Source organism: Podarcis vaucheri (assembly GCF_965113315.1).
Source record: "Podarcis vaucheri genome assembly, chromosome: 15".
In the NCBI taxonomy this organism is placed as follows: Eukaryota; Metazoa; Chordata; class Lepidosauria; order Squamata; family Lacertidae; genus Podarcis; species Podarcis vaucheri.
In genome coordinates, this window is record NC_138753.1 from 35,243,182 (window position 1) to 35,266,579 (window position 23,398).

At 44.6% G+C, this 23,398-nt stretch overlaps 1 protein-coding gene across 1 annotated transcript; it reads left to right on the forward strand.

Moving 5' to 3' along the window:
- Nucleotides 1–2,908: 2,908 nt before the first annotated feature.
- On the forward strand, nt 2,909–14,192 carry LOC309519545 (caspase-3-like). Its single transcript, XM_082200661.1, has 4 exons — nt 2,909–3,182; nt 5,966–6,138; nt 10,043–10,172; nt 12,952–14,192. The coding sequence occupies exons 1-4, from the start codon at nt 2,981–2,983 to the stop codon at nt 13,230–13,232; spliced, it is 786 nt and encodes a 261-aa protein (XP_082056787.1). The 5' UTR covers nt 2,909–2,980; the 3' UTR covers nt 13,233–14,192.
- The last annotated feature ends 9,206 nt before the right edge of the window (nt 14,193–23,398 follow it).

Consider the following 23,398-nt stretch of genomic DNA (forward strand, 5'->3'; position numbering starts at 1 on the left):
AATGGTCTGCTATTTCCCCCCCCCCGGCTCTGTGGAAGCACGGAAGCAGCGTGCGATGACATGATGGCACATCATGACATCACGTTGTGCATGCTGCTGGGCACTCACGGTCTGGGGCCCAAGTTGGCTTCCTCTGCACTGTTGTGTCCATCCATCCCCAACCTCATTGCTCCCCTGCCCCAGCCCAGTTCAGGTAGGTACATTAAAGGTCAAGGACCCCTGGACGGTTAAGTCCAGTCAAAGGCGACTGTGGGGTTGTGGCGCTCATCTCACTTTCAAGCTGAGGGAGCCAGCGTTTGTCCACAGACAGCTTTCCAGGTCATGTGGCCAGCAGGACTAAAGCACTTCTGGTGCAACAGATCACCGTGATGGAAACCAGAGCGCACAAAAACGCCGTTTACCTTCTCGCCACAGCGGTACCTATTTATCTACTTGCACTGGCGTGCTTTCAAACTGCTAGGTAGGCAGGAGCTGGGACAGAGCAACGGGAGCTCACTCCGTCACGGGGATTCGAACCGCCGACCTTCCGATCAGCAAGCCCAAAAGGCTCAGTGGTTTAAACCACAGTGTCACCAGCATCCAGTCCAGGTAAGTGGCAGTGATACCGGTGACAGGAGAGTATTTCCATCCCATCCAATGCATTGTCCAAATCCTGGTTTATGGTTTGCGTCGCTCTGCACAAACCATGAGCTGCAGCCAGTCATTGTTCAATGGCTTTCTGCTAATGGTATCTCTGGAAGAGACAAACCTGAATTCAAGCCTGAATTCAAGCAACACACTTAAGCTGAGCCATGGCTCCCAGCAGCAGAGCCAGAGGAGGAACAAAGCAGTCACAGTCTCTTCAGGAGTCCACACATTCTCACTAAGCCCTAATTTGCCTTAGAGCTTAGAACTAAGCCTATAACTCCATGCCTGGTTCTTAGTTAGGCCAAGACTTAAAAGTTGGCCAATTGTCCTGCACCCATCTGCCTTGCAACAAGATTTCTGCTCATCTCTGGGCTGTGAAAGACTCCATTTGGACTGGATGCCTTGATCTCCTTACCAACTGCTCCTAAAGTTCCTTAGCAGTCAGAACCTAATCTCATTTGGCTGTCAACATTCCCCTGCTAACAGTTTTAAGTGTCCATGACTATACTTAGCTCAATTTCTTATTGAAGTAAAGTAAATCAATACACACCAGATGGAGTTAAGAGTATCTATGTTGGCTATTGCAACAGCTTAGCTAAATTGGTTTAAAATAGCATCTTTAACTAAGCTGGGCACATGTAAGTATTTACACAAGAGTTGGTGAACTTATTGTGTCTGTAAGAGACTTGTTTCTTCTATCCAAACCTTTGGATTTACTCTATTCCTATCACCTTAGGATTTCACTCCTTCGCAGCAGTTGTGGCCTCTTAATAGTCCCCAATTCAGAAAGTTAGCAAGAGTCTCCTCTTCCAATGGCCTGCATCGCAAATGGAGTCTTGGGTGGTGTGGCACACTGTAGAAATAGCTCTGAACTGAATTGTTGATGAATGCTGGGCTAAGGCATCTTAGGAGTTCCTGGCAAGATCCTAAATGAGCATATAGCCCTAGGGCAGCAACCTCACTGAAGCCAAGTAGCCATCAGAGCCTGGATGGAACACTGGCCTGGGAACTCTGTCTATGCTGCCTTGAGTTCTGTTGGAGTATAAATTCAGCAAATAAATCTAAGGGGGTCTTAGCAGCTATGCAGTGTGGCTGAACTTAAAGGAAGAACTTGTGCGTACCTGGAAAAAGGTCTGAGATTGAGTATGCACCTTTAAACCACATTCAAAGCGCATTTTCCCCTCTCAAAGAATTCTGGTTGCTGCAGTTTGCCCCTCACAGAGTTATAGTTCCCAGCAACCCTTAACAAACTAAAAGGCCCATAATTCTTTGAGAGTGTAAATAAGTTTTGATGGATGCAATAATGGAAAGCTGATTGGTATAGTTTTTGTAAAATGCGCAGGATTATAAGATATGTAAAATGAACCCTGAAAAGAGAAGGGAAGTCATTGATATCTTAAGTATGTAAAATGTTTATCTGAAATTGTAAAACAGAAAATTTAATTAAAAAATCATATTAAAAAATAAAATAACAGCTAAGTCTCTGCCCACAGGCTCTCAGTCTAATGCCCATGCTACAAAAGAGGAAGGGAATTGGAAACAATAAAAATAAAATCAAGAGAAATCAGACACCGATTCTACTTCCTAAGCAATTGTCTGCACAAAGTCGTCTTTGGTGGTGATGTATTCAGTACACAATGGATGTACTAGATTTTAAAAGGAAACAATAGAAAAGGTAAATCAGAGAAGCCAAACTTCAGACTGGGGCCCAGGAGCAGCAAGCACAGCTGTTCCAAGGTGCCTTCTCACGGTGCCATTCTGTGATTGTATTGCAAAAGGGAGCCGACCTGTGGGCTGTAGGTCAAATCTTACTTGCCAGCAGGTGCCCCTGCCCACCCTGCCCGCTTTATCTTCCAGTCTGAGGCAAAGAGAGGAAGAGAGGGCTGTGCCCTGGCATGTCTGGCGAATGGGTGTGCTCTGTGTGCATGAATGCGCAAGTGTGGCCAATAGGCGTGCCCACACATGTATACTTGGGCATTGCCCACCCCTGGCATGTAGCCCTTGGAGGGAAGGTTGACAATGCAGACCTCAGGCCAAAAGACGCCAGTCACCCCTGCTATATTAGAGCACATTAGAGCTCCCAGGATTCTTTGGGGGAAACCATTGGCAGTTTAAAGTGGCATGTTACTGTTTTAAATGTACAGTGCATTTATGGCCTGTGTTCATATGTCCTTATGTGCACTTCATATCACGCAACCAAGCCTGCTTAATCAAACTCATCGTGGTTTTTCTTTCCTAGCCCCACCCTCAGCCTGAGTCATAGTACGGCTCAGCGGAGCAAAGATTATATATACCCTATATATCTACAGGTGTGCACACTTTCTGTTTGGTGACAGCGGAGGTGATTCCTAGGATGGCGAGCCAAACGAAGAGCAGGGCTCTGATCATTGTCAATTACAAGTTCCACGGAAGAAATGTGGAAAGCACACTTACCGAAAGACCGGGAGCCAGGAAGGAAGCAGACAGGATTTTCATAGCATTATCCAAGTGCCATTATGCCGTGAAATTTCACTTTGACTTGACAGCTAAAGAAATAGAAGAACTTTATGAGGAAGGTATGTGTACGGCTTGGCTTCTTTCGTGTTTGGCAGCCTGGAACATGTCCAAAGAACAAGGCTTCAGTTTCTGGAAACAGCAGGAGGGGGAAAAGCTCTTGCACTTGGGTCTTGATTATGAGCTTCCCATAGGTATCTGGTTGGCTGGTGTAAGAACAGGGTGGATCTGATGGCATACCTTCCAACATTTCTCCGATGAAAAGAGTGATGTCCTTTTCCATCATAATTATACAAATACTTATACTCTTTATACATATATATCTGTCTGGGTTGCCCCAGCCACTCTGACCGGCTTCCAGGATATATAAAAACATAATAAAACACTAAACATTTTTTTAAAAACTTCCCTGTTCAGGGCTGCCTTCAGATGGCTTGGGGGGTTGGATAACTCTATACCCTCCAACATTTCTCTGATGAAAATAGAGATGTCCTAAGGACATTCCGGGATCAAATCAGAAACAGGGATGGCTTCTGTAAATCCAGAATTCTGAAAAATAGGGACACTTGGAGGGTCTGATCTGATGGGTCACTGACCTCGTGCAGCAAGGCTTTTCTTGGGTTCTTAGAGCTCTGTATGTTTAATCTGAAGAAGTGACAATTCGAATCCCCGTGACAGGGTGAGCTCCCGTTGCTCAGTCCCTGCTCCTGCCAACCTAGCAGTTCGAAAGCACGAAGTGCAAGTAGATAAATAGGTACTGCTCTGGCGGGAAGGTAAACGGCGTTTCCGTGCACTGCTCTGGTTCGCCAGAAGCGGCTTAGTCATGCTGGCCTCATGACCCGGAAGCTGTACGCCGGCTCCCTCAGCCAATAAAGCGAGATAAGCGCCGCAACCCCAGAGTCGGCCATGACTGGACCTAATGGTCAGGGGTCCCTTTACCTTTAATAGTGGTCTTCAAATATCTGAAGGGCTGTCATTCAGAATACACAGCAAATTTTATCCTCTGCATTTCCAGAGCTGGAATAAATGAGTGGAGCAAGGTTTCACTTTAGGAGAAACGTCCTAACAGCAAGTGCTGTCAAGCAGCCTTGGGAGATGGCAGGCTCTTCTTTTGCTGCATGTATTGAGGCACAGGCTTCAGGGCTACCTGTCAGGGGTGCTGCCGTTGCACCTTGCATTGCAGATCTTGCACCCAGCAGGGGTCAGGGATGCCCTTTCCAGTGCTGTGATTCTATGGCTGTGCACGCATTACCAGCTTAATATGCAGCTATGTCAAGCCTTTTCCTCAATTCAGATTGAAGCCAGTTTTGGGGGGGTGGGGGTGGGAGGGGAGGCATCAAAACACAGTATTTCATAAGACACAACAGGATAGATAGTGGATCGCGACTAATGTCTTCGATACAGCACTTTCTAAACCAGCAATGGGTGCACACCAATGCAGAGTAAACAGGAGTGTGTAGCCTATATTGTGTTTGGGAAATAGAATAGCATGCCAATACAGAATCTGCTTCCTGGTCTGCCAGATTCAGCAAAAATATATTTGTGTGCCAATTGCTAATCTTTGCAAACAACACGTCTGAGAGGTTTGTCACAAACGCAGATCGTCAAGCAAGACCCATCTTTTGAACTTGTTGTTTTAAATTACTGTGTGTTTTAATCCGGATTGTGGGCCAACTTTGATACTTTCAATTTTACTTGTGGTTAATGATGGTTTAAATTTTAATGTCTGCCGCCCTGGTACCTTTTTGGTGAAGGGTGGATTACAAATATCTAAAACAACTAAAAGAATCGCTAGTCATTGACAATAGTAAAGATTAAGCCCCTCGCCATCGTCTGTGTGCGCACACAACCCCTTTTGCACTTAGAACTTCATATGAGAGACTCGTCGTCAAGCAGATCAATTTGAACTTTGGATCCCTGCTTCGCTTCACACATGATGCCCCACCTCTTACCTTTTCATCCAGCGTCAATAGCTGAGCTGTGTGCAAAAGCTGCCAAAATCGTGGGCATAACCAGCCACCCTGCTTCGCCTGCCCATGTGAATGTAAACAATGCATAGTTGCAAAGGGTCGGTAACTTTCGCATGAAGGGCAAACATTATGTAAACCGATGACTTTTTAAAAAGAGAGTGAGAGCAGGTCTTTTATTTCCGTGCATTAATTTTGTACTGAAAATGAAAATTTAATAGATAGCTATCCAGCTGGTTTAGAGACCCTTTAATATAAATACATGACCCCACAGTAAGGGTAAATAGGTAAAGGACCCCTGGACGGTTAAGTCCAAAGGTGACTATGGGGTTGCGGCGCTCATGATTTATGGGCTACTACTAAAATGAGACTGCATTTTAAATTGTATTTTAACCCGTATTTTAATTAACTGGTTCCCCCCCCATTATGTTTTATTGTAATTTTATTGGTGTTAGCCGCCCTGAACCAGGTTCTGGCTGGGGAGGGGAGGGTATAAATAAATTGTTGTTGTTGTTGTTGATGATGATGTACTGAAGTTCTCACCCTGGGCCAGCAGGGGGATACTGTAGATAGTTCAGGTCCACATATGCAAATAGGGGGTCGAAAGTGACGTTCAGTGATTGGCTAGTTACAGAAAGTGGTTACTGTTGCGTTCTAGTGGAGCTCTATATAAGTAGGCTGACTGAACCCTTCAGTTCAGTTCTGTTCTGACCTGTGAATAAACAAGAGCTGTTTGAAGAATCGCTGGGTTGTCTGATATGTTCACCCATAACTTAACAATTATTATTATTATTAGCCTGGAAAGGTGGGGTATCAGTTTGGATCATAAGATAATATGAATGGTGGCAGTGTATTACTCTGTGCTGTATCTTTTGCAGAATGTCACGCAGATCACGGGGAGTTTTTTGTAAGCATTCTGTCCAGTCACGGAGAAGAAGGGATTATCTATGACTGCGAAGGACAGCCAGTTCAGCTCAAGCATATTTTCCAGATATTAGAACCTGAAAGGTGTCACAAACTGGCTGGGAAACCCAAAATCTTCTTCATTCAGGTAACATCTGGAGCTGCAGGCTTGTTGACTTGTGTGTAAACCGTCTGTGAGGATGATGGGGAAATTCAGACAATCTCTGTAGCTGCAGGCTTGTGACTTCACTGCTTAAACGGTCACAGTGATTATGAGCAGGGGAAAGTCTTCTCTGTCTTGTAAGTTTGCCAGATTTTCCGCAGCATGGTGCATTGAAACATAACGGTGGTGGGGAAAGTACAGTCTTCAACCTTTTAAAAATGAAACTAGGGACATATTCATAAACCCCAGATCTCTTACCAAAAATCACTGCCTGGGGCACACACAGAGAAATGCCACATGTTGCTAAAAGCTCTACCAAATGTTGTATTCATTTTAGCAACCATAAGCTAGCTAGGATGTTGGACCTGCTACAGCAAAATGTTGCGGTGTTCAAGGCCCCTGTTCAGGTTTCCAGCTACTCCATTTTGTTCCTTCTCTCCTTCCTTGGTTTTCCACCCTTTCCATGCACTCACTTCCAGCCAAGCACTGTTTTCCACTTATATCGAGACACATTAAAAAAAATACATGAAATGCTTCCTTAACCCATGAAAAGCCTTGCACTCTGGAAAAAAAAAAGCTACTCAGAATGTGTTTGGTTTCAGTTCTAGAGTGTATGACTCAAATGCCAAAAGGAAGAGGAAAGGGTTTATTTTCTTGCCCATTTGTCATCAGGGACAAACTCATTTTGTTCATCAAGGAATTATCTGCATTAACTTTATTGCACTTCCTAGACTCATAGTATCAGTGTAACCTATATTCTCTGAACCTTCCCAGATGTTTGACTCATCGTGGCTGGTCTCAACATGGGGGATTTCCTCCCAAAGGCAAATACAGTGGTACCTTGGTTTTAGAACAGCTTAGTTTATGAAGAACTTGGACACAGAATGCTGCAAACCAGGAAGTAGGTGTTTGTGAACTTTGCTTTGGAAGCTGAACATGTTCCACTTCCTGTTGAGTGTGTTCCATTTTTAAATTAAGTCCCCACTGCTAATCAGAGGCTTCCAGTTGAGTCTGTCAGCTGTTGAGTCCTGAGCACCTAGGGAACACAGAGGTGATATTTGGAGCTTTTGTTTTTGCTATTTTTTGCGTTTTTGTTTGTGTGTGAAACGGAAAATTCTGGGTGCGTGGTTGCACTGCCACCCAGCTCGTCGGACAGAGTCCGTGGGTCCTAGCGGAGAAGAAAGGAGCTCAGCCGGACACAGGAGCAAACTACGAAGATCCGAGTTTATTGCGCAACAGGTTCAAAATGGCATTGAACCCCGAGAATGGGGCGACATAGACTTTTAAAAGTTCCCTCCGTGTCCCAGAATACTGTGCACGAAACGTCATGAATACATTATGGGAAGGTTGGGTTTCGCGAGTTACATCATGAATATACTTCACACGTCACGAATATATTAAGGAAAGGTGGGATTACATTCATTAACATTTGAGATGAGGGAGGGGGAAATATGCAGAGCGAGAAATATACATAGATAAACATTTATTGAGTACCAGTGGTGGCAAAACAATGGGCCAGAGATATGCATCGTCTGCCACCTGATATTGCCTGGAGGAAGGGTTTGGCGAAACGATCTGACAGGATTAAGAAGTTCCTGTGTACGTGGCCTGCCGTTTCGGGGATTATGGAAGTAGGGGTAGCATCATGGAGTCCAAAGGGAACTGAGTTGAATGACACCAAGAGCGAAGAAATCGGAGTTACGGTTGATTTTATATCAATTTCCAAAGATTTCAATGGTTTCCAACCCATTCCGTGCTATAGATCAAAAGCGGAAACAGAATGGATACAAAGTAACTAGAATGGATACATTGTAGCAAGATTTTGACAGTTTTACGAGGTCCCTGGTTTCGGATCCATTGTTCTCGCAGTGGGGGGCCGTCAGCAGCTTGTCAGGAGTGAAATGAGGCGTGCAGTAGCTCCCTGAGCTAGCTTCTGCAGGGCGAATGCATGGCTGTGATTGGCTAAAGCGCGGCCATAGGAATAAGCGGGGATACCGCAACACCCGGTCTACTCATTATAAGTATGGAGCACGAATAGGCATAGCAAGGGATAGGGGAATATATACATGTATTAGAGCTTATTCCGCTCGTGGAAGGAAGAGGAAAGGGGGGGTCTTGAAAAAGTGTGGTGCTTATGTAACGGTGAGGGGGGCTGAGGGTGAGTGTACGGTGGGCACCCTCGAGGTCATCGCCTCGGACGTTCCAAAGGAAAAAGGGGGGGAAGGAGGCACACACCCCCGGTCCGTATCATGTGGCTTTTTCATTTTTTTAAATAAAAAAATTCCTTCCAGTAGCACCTTAAAGACCAACTAAGTTAGTTCTTGGTTTGAGCTTTCGTGTGCATGCACACTTCTTCAGATACACTGAAACAGAAGTTGCCAGATCCTTCTTTATAGTGAGAAGGTGGGGAGGGGTTTTACTCAGAAGGGTGGTGGGAATGGGAGATTGGCAGATAGCTGAGATGAGCCTGTTGACGACTCTTAACGACTGCAATAGGTCTTACAGGAAAAGGCAAGGGGTGAGAAGGTAAGAAATGGCCTAGTCATGTATAATGAGACATTTTTTTGACCGTGACTTGTTCTTCGTTTTATGGGACTGTGGCTTGTGACTTGTTTTTGTGACTGTGTGGAACCCAGTTCAGCTACTTACTGATTGATTGATTGATTGATTGATTGTGTGACTGCAGAAATGGATAAAAGCCCCCCAACCAAACAATGACTATCATCAGTGCACATAAGAAAAAATAATAATTTTGATTTTTATCACCTACAATTCTGTCTTATTTATTTTATAGTACAGTACATTGATTATTGCTTTCATTTTATGGATCAATGGTCTTGTTAGATAGTAAACTCCATGTTAAATTGCTGTTTTAGGGGTTGTTTTTAAAAGTCTGAAACAAATTAATCCATGGAAAGCATGGTTTGGTTTTAGAACACTTTGGTTTTGGAACAGACTTCCGGAACGGATTAAGTTTGGGAACCAAGGTACCACTGTACCAGCTTCAGAAGAGGCATCCTTCTCAAGACCCCAGCAGGGAGGAAAGAGTTACATTTCCCCTTCTCCCAATAATTATCCCCTCTGGAGTGGTGCTATTTGCACTTTAAAAAAACAAAAAACCTGCATGTTAAATGAAGCAGCACATCTCAAAGGTATTTGCAGTTTGAGCCCTGAACTGAGCCTGGAAATAAATGGGTAGGCAGCAAAGGGATCATGTTTCTGATAAATGTGTTCTGGGACAGGGGGAAAACCTCAAAGCAACAAATGAAGGCAGAATGCAGAGGATCTCGGCTTTATTCTCTGGGTTAGGCACATGGGACAAAGAAGGATGCTTTTAGAAGCCCACACAGAAACACTGAATAGAAATATAACTCTGGTGGGGAAAGCACAGCCATAAACATTTCAGAAATGAAAATAGGGGCATATTCACGGACCCCAGTTCTCTTACAAGTACAGTGGTATCTCGGGTTAAGTACTTAATTCATTCCGGAGGTCCGTTCTTCACCTGAAACTGTTCTTAACCTGAAGCACCACTTTAGCTAATGGGGCCTCCTGCTGCCGCCACGCCACCGGAGCACAATTTCTCTTCTCATCCTGAAGCAAAGTTCTTAACCTGAAGCACTATTTCTGGGTTTGCGGAGTCTGTAACCTGAAGCGTATGTAACCTGAGGTACCACTGTAATCACCACCCAGGGCACACACTCAAAATGACACACATTGCAAAAAGCTCCATTGCTTGTTGTATTTGTTTTATCAATAACAGATTGTCCAGTATTGTTTGTTAAGCGCTAGCTAGGATGTTGGACCTGCTGCAACAAAATGTCGCAGCGTAGAAAACTCCTGGTCAGGTTTCCAGCCATATAGCGGTTGCATTTGCTGTGCTTTCTAGGCCTGCCGTGGAGTGGAAATTGATCAAGGTGTTTGGCTGCAGACAGACAGCGGTGAAGCACAGACTGAGTGTTTCTCACACTATCTCTCCGTTCCTCAAGACATGGCAGTGATGTATTCTTGCTGTCCAGGTATGTAAGTCCTGTATGGAATGTTTAAAGGCTTGGGACAGGCAAAAGAAACAATTCCTTCTCACCAGGCATAAGCTATGAATTTCATTCCCACAGTACGTCAGAATGGCCATCAACCTCAACGACTTTAAAGAGTTATTAGACATGTTCAGGTAGATTAAGGCTGTCCATTGCTCATTAACAAGCTTATTGTAATAACCTGCAGTTTTATAAGAGTATATATTTACAGTAGATAATTAAATGAGCAAGTTAAATGAATTTGGATATGCAGAAGATATTTTTAAAAAATTATTTAAGGAACCGCAGAAAGAGGGGGAAGTCAAATTTTGAAATGTTAAATGCATTGTCAAACTAATGAAATGTATAAAATTGAAAAAGAACAATAAAAAACTAAAAAAAGAGAGGAAAAAATAGGGGGACGGGAAGGCTGTCTGTGTTACGATATAGAAGCAGTGCAGCTGCGAGCTGGTAGCTTGAAAGCAAAACATAATGGGAATGTTGGGACTGTTCCGTGGGAAACAGAGGGACAGTCTTTTCACAGTGCGAAGCACCGGAATTAGCTCAGAGTGTAATATGAGCTGTACAGGAAGTACAGTAGGTGGAGTTTGTCTCTCTGCTGTTGGAGTTTGAAGAAAGCAGACGTGTTTTTCTGTAACGCTGCAAAGACAGAAATAAAGGCATGTAAATACGTTTCTGTCTTTCTCTTTCCCCTGCCCCTGGGGGGAGCAGGAAAGAGTGGTGTGTTCTCCTCACGCTGAGGAGGATCGCCGATTGCGACCTTGCCTGGATCTTGCCGGGAATGCAGACAGGGAGGTCAACCGGTGATTCAAGCCGGGTGCCTGGAGAGTGGCCAGTTTCTCCTGATATTGGCTTGAATCCCAACAGTCTGTTGCTACTAGCTTCAAAGCTCCAACCCTAGCTATGGGGGGGGGGTAGCTGGGTTTCTTTGCCCCTGATGAAACCATCAAAGGGGCACCATTGAGGCTCGCCCCCCATATGCAAATGCATGTTGGGGGGGTGCCAAACTGGGTCTTTGACGCGGGTGAAATAAAACCTAGTTTCTCATCTGCCTGCAGTGTCGGAGGGGGAATAATAATAATAATAATAATAATAATAATAATAATAATAATAATAAATTTTATTTATACCCCGCCCTCCCTGGCCAGAGCCAGGTTCAGGGCGGATAACACCAGTAAAAATTAGTGAAAACATAATAGGAGGGGAACCCTATTTAAAATGCAGGTTAAAGTGCAATTTAAAATGCAGCCTCATTTTAAAAGTAACCCATAGATCACATAAAAGGAGGGAAACATAAGGGTCAGACTGAGTCCAAACCAAAGGCCAGGCAGAACAGCTCTGTCTTACAGGCCCTGTGGAAAGAAATCAGATCCCGCAGGGCCCTGGTCTCATGAGACAAAGTGTTCCACCAGGCTGAAGCCAATGTTGAAAAGGCCCTGGCTCTGGTTGAGGCTACTCTGACTTCCTTAGGGCCCGGGACCTCTAGAGTGTTGCTGTTTATGGACCTTAAGGTCCTCCGTGGGGCATACAGGGAGAGGCGGTCCTGTAGGTATGTGGGTCCTAGGCCGCATACGGCTTTAAAGGTATGCCTCAGGATACCAAACTGCTGGGATCACAGAGTTGTAGAGTTGGAAGGGACCATGAGGGTCAATTATTCCAACCCCTTGCAATGCAGAAATCTTTTGCCCAACATGGGGCTCGAACCCAAGACCCTGTGATGAAGAATCTCATGTTCTACCGACTGAGCTATGGAGAGGGCTGTTGCACTCAGGTCCTGCCTGAGAGCATCCCAAAGGCATCTGATTGGCCACTGTGAGTAAAGAATGCCGGACTGGCTTGACCCAGCAGGACTCTTCTTTGTGTATGCCTAGCAACCCAACCCTGTACACGATCAAAGCAAATTTCACCCAAGTATGCCCAAGTAAGTGTGCACTCTTTATAAAGATTGGAGGAGTGAGGTTACTACCCCTCTATTACCCCTCTAATGCGGGTGGCTCTGAGCCTCTTGGGCTTGCCGATCAGGTGGTCAGTGGTTCAAATCCCCACGATGGGGTAAGCTCCCGGTGCCCTGTCCCAGCTCCTGCCAACCTAGCAGTTCGAAAGCACACCAGTGCAAGCAGATAAATAGGTACCTCTGTGACAGGAAGGTAAACGGCGTTTCCATTCGCTCTGGTTTCCATGCGCTCTGGTTTCCATCACAGTGTTCCATTGCACCAGAAGCGGTTTAGTCATACTGGCCACATGACCCAGAAAGCTGTCTGTGGACTAACCCTGGCTCTCTCGGCCTGAAAGCAACCCCATAGTCGCCTTTGACTGGGCTTAACCGTCCAGGGGTCCTTTACCTTACCCCTCTACTATTGTCCATGCCGGGTCGCTCAACCATTGCTACTGTGTCCTTTCTTTTAGCAGATCAAGATGATCAGGTGACAGCAAAAACTGCAAGGTTTTTAGCGGGGGCAATTAGAATAAGATCTACAATTTGATTATTGATGCAAAACCCCAGAATGGATTTTCTATAGTTAAGTTTTTACCTCTATCTTCAGTACATTTTATTTCATTGCTATGGCTAGTGGCTGAAGCAAATATTCTTCCGATTTTGAAGTGTGCATTTGTATGGGTAGATTTGTGGGGCTGTGGCTGAAACGTACTAGAGTAGCTCTAATAGAAGAAGCATGATTGCTGCAAAGAAATTTGTTTTCAAGGCACCACCTTGCTGAAGGAGACCAGTGCTCTTCAAGTTCTTTTTTCCTGGTGTTTTCAGGCTACGCTTCGTTCATCAATCGGTGGGAATCCATGTTCCTCAAGGCCTTGCTGGACCTGCTAGAAGGAGAGGAATGCCATCTTGAAGTTGCCAATTTGATGACCCGAATTAGCGGGACAGTCGCCTTGCAGGAAGCGAAAGGGAAATACAGAGGAGGTAAAGAAATGCCCTGCTTCGTCACCAAGATGGTGAGAGAGGTTTACCCCTTCTCACAAGGAAGACAGGCCTCAGGTTCCTCCAGTTCCAGTTCCACCAGGGAGTGTAGCAGCAACGAAGCGTAAGGAATCAGCCTGGACAAGGACTCCTGTGAAGCCAGGAAGCAGCTCCACCATGATAAACGTGTGATTGTTGCAAACTGGGCAATAATGGCCTTTTTGCTCTCCAATGAAGGGTGAATAACATAAGCACATCTGATAGGATGGAGGTTTATAGTATGTGTGCCTTCTGCTCTTCCCTCAGTTTTCAAAATTTAATGAACCTGTTGCCTAACATATGAGGTGGCTTAAACACCCAACTTGTCCCAGAACTAAGAAAAGGGAATTCCTGCTCCCTCTGCTTCGATAAAGACCTGCGGAACCTGCAGCAAAACATTACAGCATGGAGTGCTCCTCTTCAGGGTTCCATGCCTTCTTCAAGGCTACTCCATTCCTTTCCACCATCCCAACATTCTATACTCCATGCACTGGGCTGCTTTGAGGTTCCCTACCTCTAGGGCTTCTGCTAGAAAAAGAAAATATATCTCAGCAGAATCTATTTCCCTCTCCCTATTGATACCACCCTGCTGGGGTGCTATGTTGCATACTTAAAAGATCCACACTTAGAAAAAGACTTCATGGTCAGTGTATAGAACAAGGTGGCCCCATGTGCTACTGAGACAATTCTGTCCATGAAATATTGCCATGGGACAGTCCTCTGCCGGAAAGGCTGTCCAGTCCCAGTCTGGTTTAAAGAGAAGTGTAAGAACAGAGATCAGGAGTGAACCTTGAAGTTGTCCATCAACAATGAGTACCTGGACAGCAGACTGAGCAGGTATACAGCTCACCTGGCCTCAACTTATCCTGTTTCCCAGGGGCAGCTTTTATTCTCGTTCAGCTGTTTCCTATTCTCGTCCCTGTTTTTCCCTTTGGAGACGCCTTGTTAAAATCATGTTGCCGCGACTGTCATTCTTCAGGGTTCAGCTTCTTCCAAAGAGGAGAGAGATGGACACTTCTTAATAATCCTTGATTTATTACTGCCTTCTGAACAACCCTGAACAAAACGCAATAGCAGCAAATATTGATTGATTGATTGAAATCAAACCTTTATTAGGCATTGTACAAATAAAACCATAAAAGAGAAAATAACATATAGGTGACTTGAAATATATATAAAAAGGCAGCAGTTGGCTACATACATATATATATATATACATATAGAGTCAGTGGTTTTCCTTGTTAACCTGCTCCTTGGAGGGCTGCTACCAAAAACTCAGCTACCCCCGCCGTTACCCTTTGGTCAACGTCGGATAGGCAGAATCCCACACATTCACCTTGCTGGGGTTCCAGGCCACCCAAAAGAGGGGACAGCACGCGTTGACGGAGCGTACTGTACAATGGGCAATGAAAGAGAATATGCTCTACAGTGTCCGGGACATTCATAGAACATCAAGCAGCAAATATATTTTAAGCAAGACTGAAACCACAGCAAAGTACCATATTTTTCCGTGTATAAGACTAGGTTTTCCCCCTAAAAAATAAATGTCAAAAATTAGGGGGTGTTTTATACATGGGTACATCTCCCCCCCATTTTCTTAAATCTGAATCCCCCAAAATAGGGGGCATCTTATACATGGGGCGTCTTATAGATGGAAAAAATATGGTAGATACTTGTGATAAACACCCATTTTATCCAGTTGGGGAAGCCTGTCAAAACAAAAATGTCTCCAATTGTTTCCAGAAAGCAGATAGTGAGCACCTGTCGTATCTTGAAAGGAATGCTATTCTATAGAACAGGGGCAGCCACACTAGGCACCCAGTCGGGGTTACTGCATGTCTCTAATGCAGCTGTGAGGAACTGTTGGTCCTCCAGATGTTGATGAACTGCAACTCCCATCAGCCCTAGCAGGTGCAGCCCAATGGCCAGGGCTGATGGGAGTTGCAGTTCAGCAACACCTGGAAGACCCCCAGTTTCCCGCACCTGCTTAATTTGGGCTGTGTGTGCATGAGCACTAAGACTCCAAGCACAGCCTTCTGTTTAGCATGTAATGAAGGGTGGTGTTCATTTCCAACAGTTGATAATAAGCCATGGTAGGAGATTTTTGGTTTTTCAATAAATCTTTAACCATTCACCATGGAAAGAAGACAGAGTCCGTACCAGAGAAGAATGGCAAGTTAAGCCAATGGACTGCACTGAAATGGCAAAGCTGACTGGAAAACTCAGGAACCAAGACGTCAAAAATTTCTAAAAAGAATGGGGGGAAATTTATAATTCATCTAGGAGACCACTGCAAGCAAATGGAAACATTAGTGGGATTTGAAACCCACTTGCAATGTAATACTATGGATGATATGGATTGAAAAATATAGAATATGGAATAATATGCAGTTGTAAACATTGACAATAGGACCCATGGACGGAATGGGGAGAAGTCTCGAGATTCAGAGTAATCTCTATATATGGATATGCATTTGGAAAGTTATAAATTTATGTTTGTAAAATCAAATAAAAACGATTTCCAAAAAAAAAAAACCCATCCACCAGGGAAGTATACCATACTATTACTGTACTATACTATATTTACTATACTATACTTACTTACTGGAAACAGTAAGGTTGCACTCTAGCCTTCCAGGAAGAACATTACAGCAAGGCGGAAATGATCCTGACCTCAACCACCACCAAGGGAAGGAGCAGTTGCAGGGAGTTTGCATCCTTGCCCCTCTCTCTACCAGAAAGAAAGCTCAGCTCCCCTGGCTAGTTGCCCTAGCAATTAGATTCTGAATTACACTCGGCTCTCTGCCACCAGCCAAGAAAACTAAAAGACTTGTCATGTGCTTACTAAGAGAACAGTCCGAGTGTAGTTTTATTGGGTGTGGAGCATTATCGTAAGCTGGTTTTATTGTGTTGTATATTTTAAACTGCTACAACCTGCCGAAGCCCTAGGGGTGAAGTGAGATGGAAATAGATAATTGATTATTCTAAAATGCAGGATACATAATGTTGTTCTTGAGCCACAACATTGCAAGAACATTGCAAGAATGGATGTGTTCATATTCATCACTTGTGCTACCCTGGCTTGGCGTCTCCAAATCAAAATTTTAATATAAACTCCTTAGGATAAAGACTTGGTTTTTGCTTATAAAGAGCTGTGTCTATCGATCTTCCATAGATAAAAAATGAGTGAGATGGATGGATCGGAGAGTGAATGAGTCTATTTTTTATGCTACCCTTCATCACAAACGATTCCAAGGTTGTTTTACACACACAAATCAATCAAACCATAAAATATAATAGCATAAAACCCCTTATGGAAATAGCAGGCTGAGATCTAGAAAACCTAAAGGCTTGGTAAAATAAAAACAGTTTTTGCCTAATGGATAGATAGAGTAGGTGTGCTGGTCCGGAGGGTTATCCGTGCGGCGAGGTCCGAGTCCGGTCCGAGGTCAAGGGTGCGATATGGAGGCTGTCTGTCAAAGCTGAAGCTGGGTCCAAGGCAGCAAGTCAGGTGAGGTCAGGAGCTCCGACAGAAGAGCAGGACAGGGTGCAGGCAGGAACAGGCTACCAGCAATGTTGCTCCCGCAACCTGGGGCTGGCCGGCTTTTATCTGCCCCGAGGCATAGGGCAGCCCTGATCCTCTGGTGACTCGCCTCTCCTGTTCTGGAGGTGAGCACTTCTTCCTCCTGTGGGAACTTAGTTCCCTCTGCCTCTCTGCCCTGAGCCTCTGCAGCTCAGGAGAGGCTGGAAGGTTTCCGGACCCAGAGGCAACCTCAGCTTCCTCTGGCGGGGCTGAGAGTGGAGCACCTGCAGGCACTGGGTCCTCCATCACCTCAGGAGCCAGAGCAGACTCAGCTGATGCCTGCACCTGAGGACCCAGCACAGGTGAGGACCCTTCAGGCTCATGCCCCTGCCCCGGCTCAGCTGGTTCTGGAGGCGGGGACTTCTGTGCAGGCTGGGATCCCTCAGGTTCAGCCTCTGAGTCCGAATCCCAGGCCATCACACCAGGCACCAGGTAGCCCTCTCTGGGAAGATAGGCAAAATTCACGAAGGGTAGCTAATCATCTCTCAAGCAGTGTTAAAAACTGGAATATGAAAGCTAGGAGCTAAATGGCACCTTAAACCTAGGTGACGGGCACTGCAAAGTCTAGGCATGCTTTTTAAAATAAAAATACAAAGCTGAAAATGAATAAACTGCAGCTAAAATCTTATGTTCATTTTTCACATGGTCTAGTCCTCATCTGAAGACTGCAAAAAACAAACCCACACTTCCCCTGCCCGCCCCCCTAATATTCTTATGAAGATCCCTTCTCCAGTCTTTAGAGACTGGCTGGAAGTAGGGAGTCAGAAAAAGGTCCTCCTTTTCTTCCAGCAGTGGCAGTTTTAATCCGTAATCTTAGGCTCAGAAACTGCTCGCATTAATGGAATTCACTGTCGCAAAACGCGCCCAGAACAACGGGAGTTTCGAACGCTGCTCTCAAATTCACTAGCCCCTTTTGCAACCAGGATGAAGTTCAAAGCTTGTGATTTGATTTGATAATGTGATTCGATAGTATTTGTATTCCACTTTTCCAACAGCGATGTTGAGCTCAAAACAGTTGACAATAAAAACAATGGCATTTTTTAAAATAGCAAGAATTAGTGATGATGACAGAGAGGGACCTCCAGTTTCTACATCCTTATTTCAATGTCGAAAAGGATTTTTGTTTTTGTTTTTTTAAGAAAATAACTACATTTTTTGTTTGTTTGTTTATATTCTAACTTTCCTTCAAGGAAGAATATGTGTGCAGGGCTTTTTTTTTTTGAGCCAGTTCTGGCACCTCTCAGGTGGGCGCCACTGCTTTTATGAGAACAAGGGAAGCGTTCATTGAGAGTTCTGGCACCTCTTTTTCTAGAAAAATAACACTGTGTATCTGGTTATCTTATACTTCACCTGAGAAACAGTGAAATGTCCCAAGATCACCCAGTGAATTTCATGGCTGGTCATCCAGATGCTTCCTATAGGAATTCTAAGGACTCAAATACAGAATAACTGTAGATAACTGTGCAAGGTAAACTCACATACATGAGTATATAGACCACATGTCTAAAATAGTAGTTGTTGTTGTTTAGTCGTGTGTGACTCTTTGTGACCCCATGGACCAGAGCACGCCAAGCACTTCTGTCTTCCACTGCCTCCCGCAGTTTGGTCAAACTCATGTTGGTAGCTTCGAGAACACTGTCCAACCATCTCGTCCTCTGTCGTCCCCTTCTTCTTGTGCCCTCCATCTTTCCCAACATCAGGGTCTTTTCCAGTGAGTCTTCTCTTCTCATGAGGTGGCCAAAGTATTGGAGCCTCAGCTTCACGATCTGTCCTTCCAGTGAGCATTCAGTTACAGGGAACCAGGCAGAGGGCCTTCTTAGTAGTGGCACCCGCCCTGTGGAACGCCCTCCCGCCAGATGTCAAAGAGAAAAATAACTAACAAACTTTTAGAAGACATCTGAAAGCAGCCCTTTTTAGGGAAGCTTTTAATGTTTAATAGGCTATTGTATTTTAGTGTTTTGTTGGAAGCCGCCCAGAGTGGCAGGGGAAACCCAGCCAGATGGGCGGGGTATAAATAATAAATTATCATTATCATTATATTATTATTATTATTATCAGGGCTGATTTCCTTAAGAATGGAGAGGTTTCATTTTCTTGCAGTCCATGGGACTCTCAAGAGTCTCCTCCAGCACCATAATTCAAAAGCATCAATTCTTTGGCGATCAGCCTTCTTTATGGTCCAGTTCTCACTTCCATACACCACTACTGGGAAAACCATAGCTTTAACTATACGGACCTAAAATAGTACAGGAGAGCAATCCAAAAGCCATCTTGGCTCTCCTAAAAATTCCTAAAGATTCTGCAGTGTCCCAGAGAACATGGAGAGATCTTATGCACATACAACTTGTGCACACTTTGGACACGAGGCACAAACTATGCCTCGTGCCCCCAATATCTCCTTTCCCCACATCACACGTTCAGCCAGCCCTTAATTGCAGTAGTTGTCAAGGCTTGTTTTCGATGCTACGAGTCAAGAGAGCTGCTGCTACCCAAATGTCCTTTAATCCTATAGTAAGAAAGGCACTTCCCCTTTTTTTGCAGTTACAGTGGTGCCTCGCAAGACGAAATTAATTCGTTCCGCAAGTTTTTTCTTCTTGCGAGTTTTTCGTCTTGCGAAGCACAGTTTCCCATAGGAATGCATTGAAAATCAATTAATGTGTTCCTATGGAAACCGCTTGCCAGGCTGGCGGTGCAGAGAAAGGCTTCAGGACAGGTACGGGAACAGAGGGGAAGGGGCGCAGCGCTTCTCCTCTGTTCCCGGGGCTTGCGGTGGGAGGAGGGTTTTTCCTCCCCACCGCCAACAGCATTCTGAATGTTGGCGGTGGGAAGGAAAACCCTCCTCCCACCACAAGTCTTCAGGACAGCCATCCGAAGGCTGGCGCGGGGAGAAGGTCTCTCCGCCCCACCGCCAGCCTTCGGAGGAGGTCCGAGGACAGTGGGGAAGACGCGCTGCGCTTCCCCGCTGTCCCGGAGATTTCCCTATGGGCTTTCGTCTTGCGAAGGAAGCCCATAGGGAAATTCGTTTTGCGAAGCGCCTCCAAAACGGAAAACCCTTTCGTCTAGCGGGTTTTCCGTCTTGCGAGGCGTTCGTCTTGCGGGGCACCACTGTATAAAGCTTCTGCAGTGATCAGGTCAAGCTTCTGCAGTGATCAGGTCAAGACATCGCACTTCTAGGAAGGATCATGCTGAAATTATCCAAGAATTATCTGGGCTCCAAACGCTAGATGCCTGCAATCCACTACAGACTTCATTCTGTAAGGTTGCCATAAACAATTACAAGAACAAATTTCCTCTCCCTGCTATTTACGGGGAAAATAAAACCAGCAGTTGGCAACTAAAGCTGCCGTTTCCTGCTCTGCCTTGTGTTTCCAGGAATAACATCTAGGTGATGGTGCCACTATACCAACAACAGGAGGCAGGCACCGGTGTCACCCAGGTTTTAGTGCCCTAAACTTTGCACCCTCCTAACAAAGTATGTCTGAGCTTTGCTAATCGGCTCCAGCTAATCAGATCAACCTGCGGGTGGCCTGGTTTGCTTATCTTCAAGCAAGTTAATAAAATGGGCCCTGGCTCTTCGTTTAAAGTGAAACTGTGTTTTAAAACAAATTGCACGATGGCAAGTAGGTGATGTTGGCACAGGCCTAAAATAGGGGGTGAGGAACCGGTGCCCTTTGAGGAGTGGAGCAATGCTGAATGAAGATGATTGTTTGCCCTGAGAGATCTCTGGAAGTTATTTAAAGCTATTTTTCTTTCCAAAATAAACCAAAGTTCAGCAGAAGCAGTAGTGAAAAGTTATCTGGCCGACACTGATCGAGATTAGAGAGAAACATAAGTCAATTAAAAGCACAAGTAGCAGTGGTAATTTTACCATTAGAAATTTAAAAAGACATGGTCACTGTTCATGTATGCCACCACAGCAGCAAGAATTCTTGTGGTGAGGAAGTGGAAAAACAAAACAATACCGACAATCACCGATTGGCAGATACTCATGTTAGAATATTTACAACTAGCATAGCTGTCAACCTTCCCTTTTTTTGCAGGAAAATCCCTTATTCCAGCACCGTTTCTCGCTGCTATCCCGGATTGTTAGATATCCCGTAGTAGACTATCCCCGGGACAGATGAGGCTGCTGATCCCTTATTTTCAAATCTGAAAGTTGACAGCTATGACAACTAGCAAAACTGACGGGAAGAGTTAGAGGAGTATTGAACCAGAAAATATTTGGAGAATGGAGAATATTTAAGGCTTATATAAGATCACATTGTACCAACCACACCATATTAGAAGAACTTGAGTGATACTTGTAAACACAACAAATACCGTTTGTGGAGTAGCTGGGAACAATATTAAAGAATATAAAACTGTGCAGGAAAAACAACAACAGTATAAACAGTGCAATGAGAATGATTGGAAGACTCGTTTTGTCAGAAGTCTTTTTTATTTAAGTGTTTATTTAAGTATTAATTAGGAAGATTAAGTTGTTGTTTTTATGCACATAAATCTGCTTTTTCTTCTTTCTGTATATTCTTTTCATTTTTCTTAATTGTTTTTTCTTTGATTTTCTTTTTGTAGTATGAGATTGTAAAATCTCTGTATGTGTGTGTAATTTAAATGAATAAAGATTATTTAAAAAATAAAAGCAGAAGTAGCATCTTTTATCCATTTCATGTTGCAGGCAGCTCTGGAGCACAGGGCAAGACTCACAATGGCAGAGGGTGGGGAAGTGGCAGAGAGTCTGTCAGTCCCCTCAGATATTGCACTGCAAAAGGCAGCAGAAATTAAGCATTTAAGGACAGATTTACTCGGAGCATGGAAGGCTCCGCTTTGCTTCAATAGAAGGAACATTAGCAAGGATGAATGAGACAATGCAGTGCATAACGGGAGCAGCAGACAAAGAATTAGGCCAAACCAAAGCTAACGCCCTTAAAATGGCTAGAAAGATTTCAAATGGGCGGAAGGCCTGTGTGACAAGAATTCTAAGGTGCCATAAATAAAATGAAATCTCCTAAGTGCACAAGGTAAGCACACATAAATAAGTACATAAACCACATGTCTGAAAAAGTACAGGAGAGCAATCCTGAAGCAATCTTGACTCTTATTGACCCAAATATTTCCTCTGCCAAAGGAAGTATCTTGGGGAAACCTCTCCCAATGGTTCTTTTGACTTACAAATCTTTCACATCCAATCTTAAGGGCATTATTTTGTGTATGGACAGGGTAGGCCTGTGACCTGGATTCAATTAACTAAGGTATTTATCATCTCAAAAGAATAGCCCAAACTGGCCAGGCAATGCAGTCAGTGACCATTATCAGTTATCTCAAATTTCTGTTGCAGGGCTGCCTCTTTCTGTGCCCCTAGACACCTTGAAAGCTGAAAATCCGTTTGAGGTGAACATACCGCATCCATACCAACTTTGAGGGCTAGGCATCCCAGGCCAGTGGAACTCCTTCTTGCAAAGTGATAGCCCTCCTGTGGCACAAGGAGGCAGTGTGTCTGGATGCTAACCAGGTGGTTCGGTGGTTCAAGCCCCCCCAGGGATGGCTGTGGGCAGGATTCCTGTATTGCAGGGGGCTGGACTGGATGACCCTCAGGGTCCCTTCCAACAATACAATTTTGATTCTACCCTACCCCCCTGGATGAGGCAGCATTGGAACTATTTTATTTTAAAATAAAAAAATCAAAGGATCCTAGCTGTTATGAGCAGGGGCCTCGACCACTCATCATCCTGCATGTGATTTCCTAGGTTGTGTTGGAATTTCCCAGGACCCGACTGGGTTGCAATGACTGTACTCTTGTTGACTGAAAGCTAACATAACCTCTATCCCTTGGGCCATGTGAGATCCACCTCATCATCGGACTTTCCACTGACGGCGTATTGTCAACAAACCAGGACTTCCCTTAGGGGAGCGAGCAAGCACAAGCTCCGCATGCAGAAGGGGCCAAATTCATTCCTTACAGTGGAATCTAGACCTGCTGTGGCCTGGCTGTTTGCCCTAGAGTAGGAGCAGCAAACCAAGTGCCTGCCAGACATTGCAGACTACAATTCCCATCATCCCTGACCATTAGCCACACTGACTAGGGGTAATGGGGATTGTAGTCCAAAATTTCTGGAGAGCACCATGTAGGCTATACCTGTTCCAGACCATTATCAGATTGATCTCCCTCCAGGAAGCGAAGATCCTGACAACTAACATGTACACGTGTCAATGCGCTAAATGGCACCAGGAAGTCAGCAGCTTTCGCTTTGTTAGACTTGTACATTTGCTTTTGTGTTTGTTAACAGGTGAAAGCCAAACCGATGAACCACCTGCCAAGGAAACTGCTTTCTCCACCCTACAAAGTTAATGGAGATTGCATTCACGCGACTAAAAGTAAATAGCATTATATGGTTCCACAGGGATGATTTGAGGTGGCATGACTTAGGAGTGTGAGATGTGTTTTCAGAACGAAGACGCTTAGATCTTGTAACCTTGCAACCAAAATAATCACAGGGCTGGAGCAACTCCCTTGTGAAAACGGGTTACAACACCCAGGGCTTTCCAGTTTAGAAAAAAAGGAAGGGGAAATTGGATAGTTGGAACAGAGTGCAGAGGCCTGGAGGAAAGATCTCATTATAATCTCTCCACCTAGCTATTACAGTTTAGAAATTAATGTTTCAAGAAAACAAAAGG

Coding starts and splice junctions, on each gene's coding strand:
- LOC309519545 (XM_082200661.1), top strand. CDS start 2,981: ATGGCGAGCCAAACGAAGAGCAGGGCTCTGATCATTGTCAATTACAAG. Junction 6,139..10,042: donor CCAAAATCTTCTTCATTCAG/GTAACATCTGGA, acceptor TGTGCTTTCTAG/GCCTGCCGTGGAGTGGAAAT. Junction 10,173..12,951: donor GATGTATTCTTGCTGTCCAG/GTATGTAAGTCC, acceptor TGGTGTTTTCAG/GCTACGCTTCGTTCATCAAT.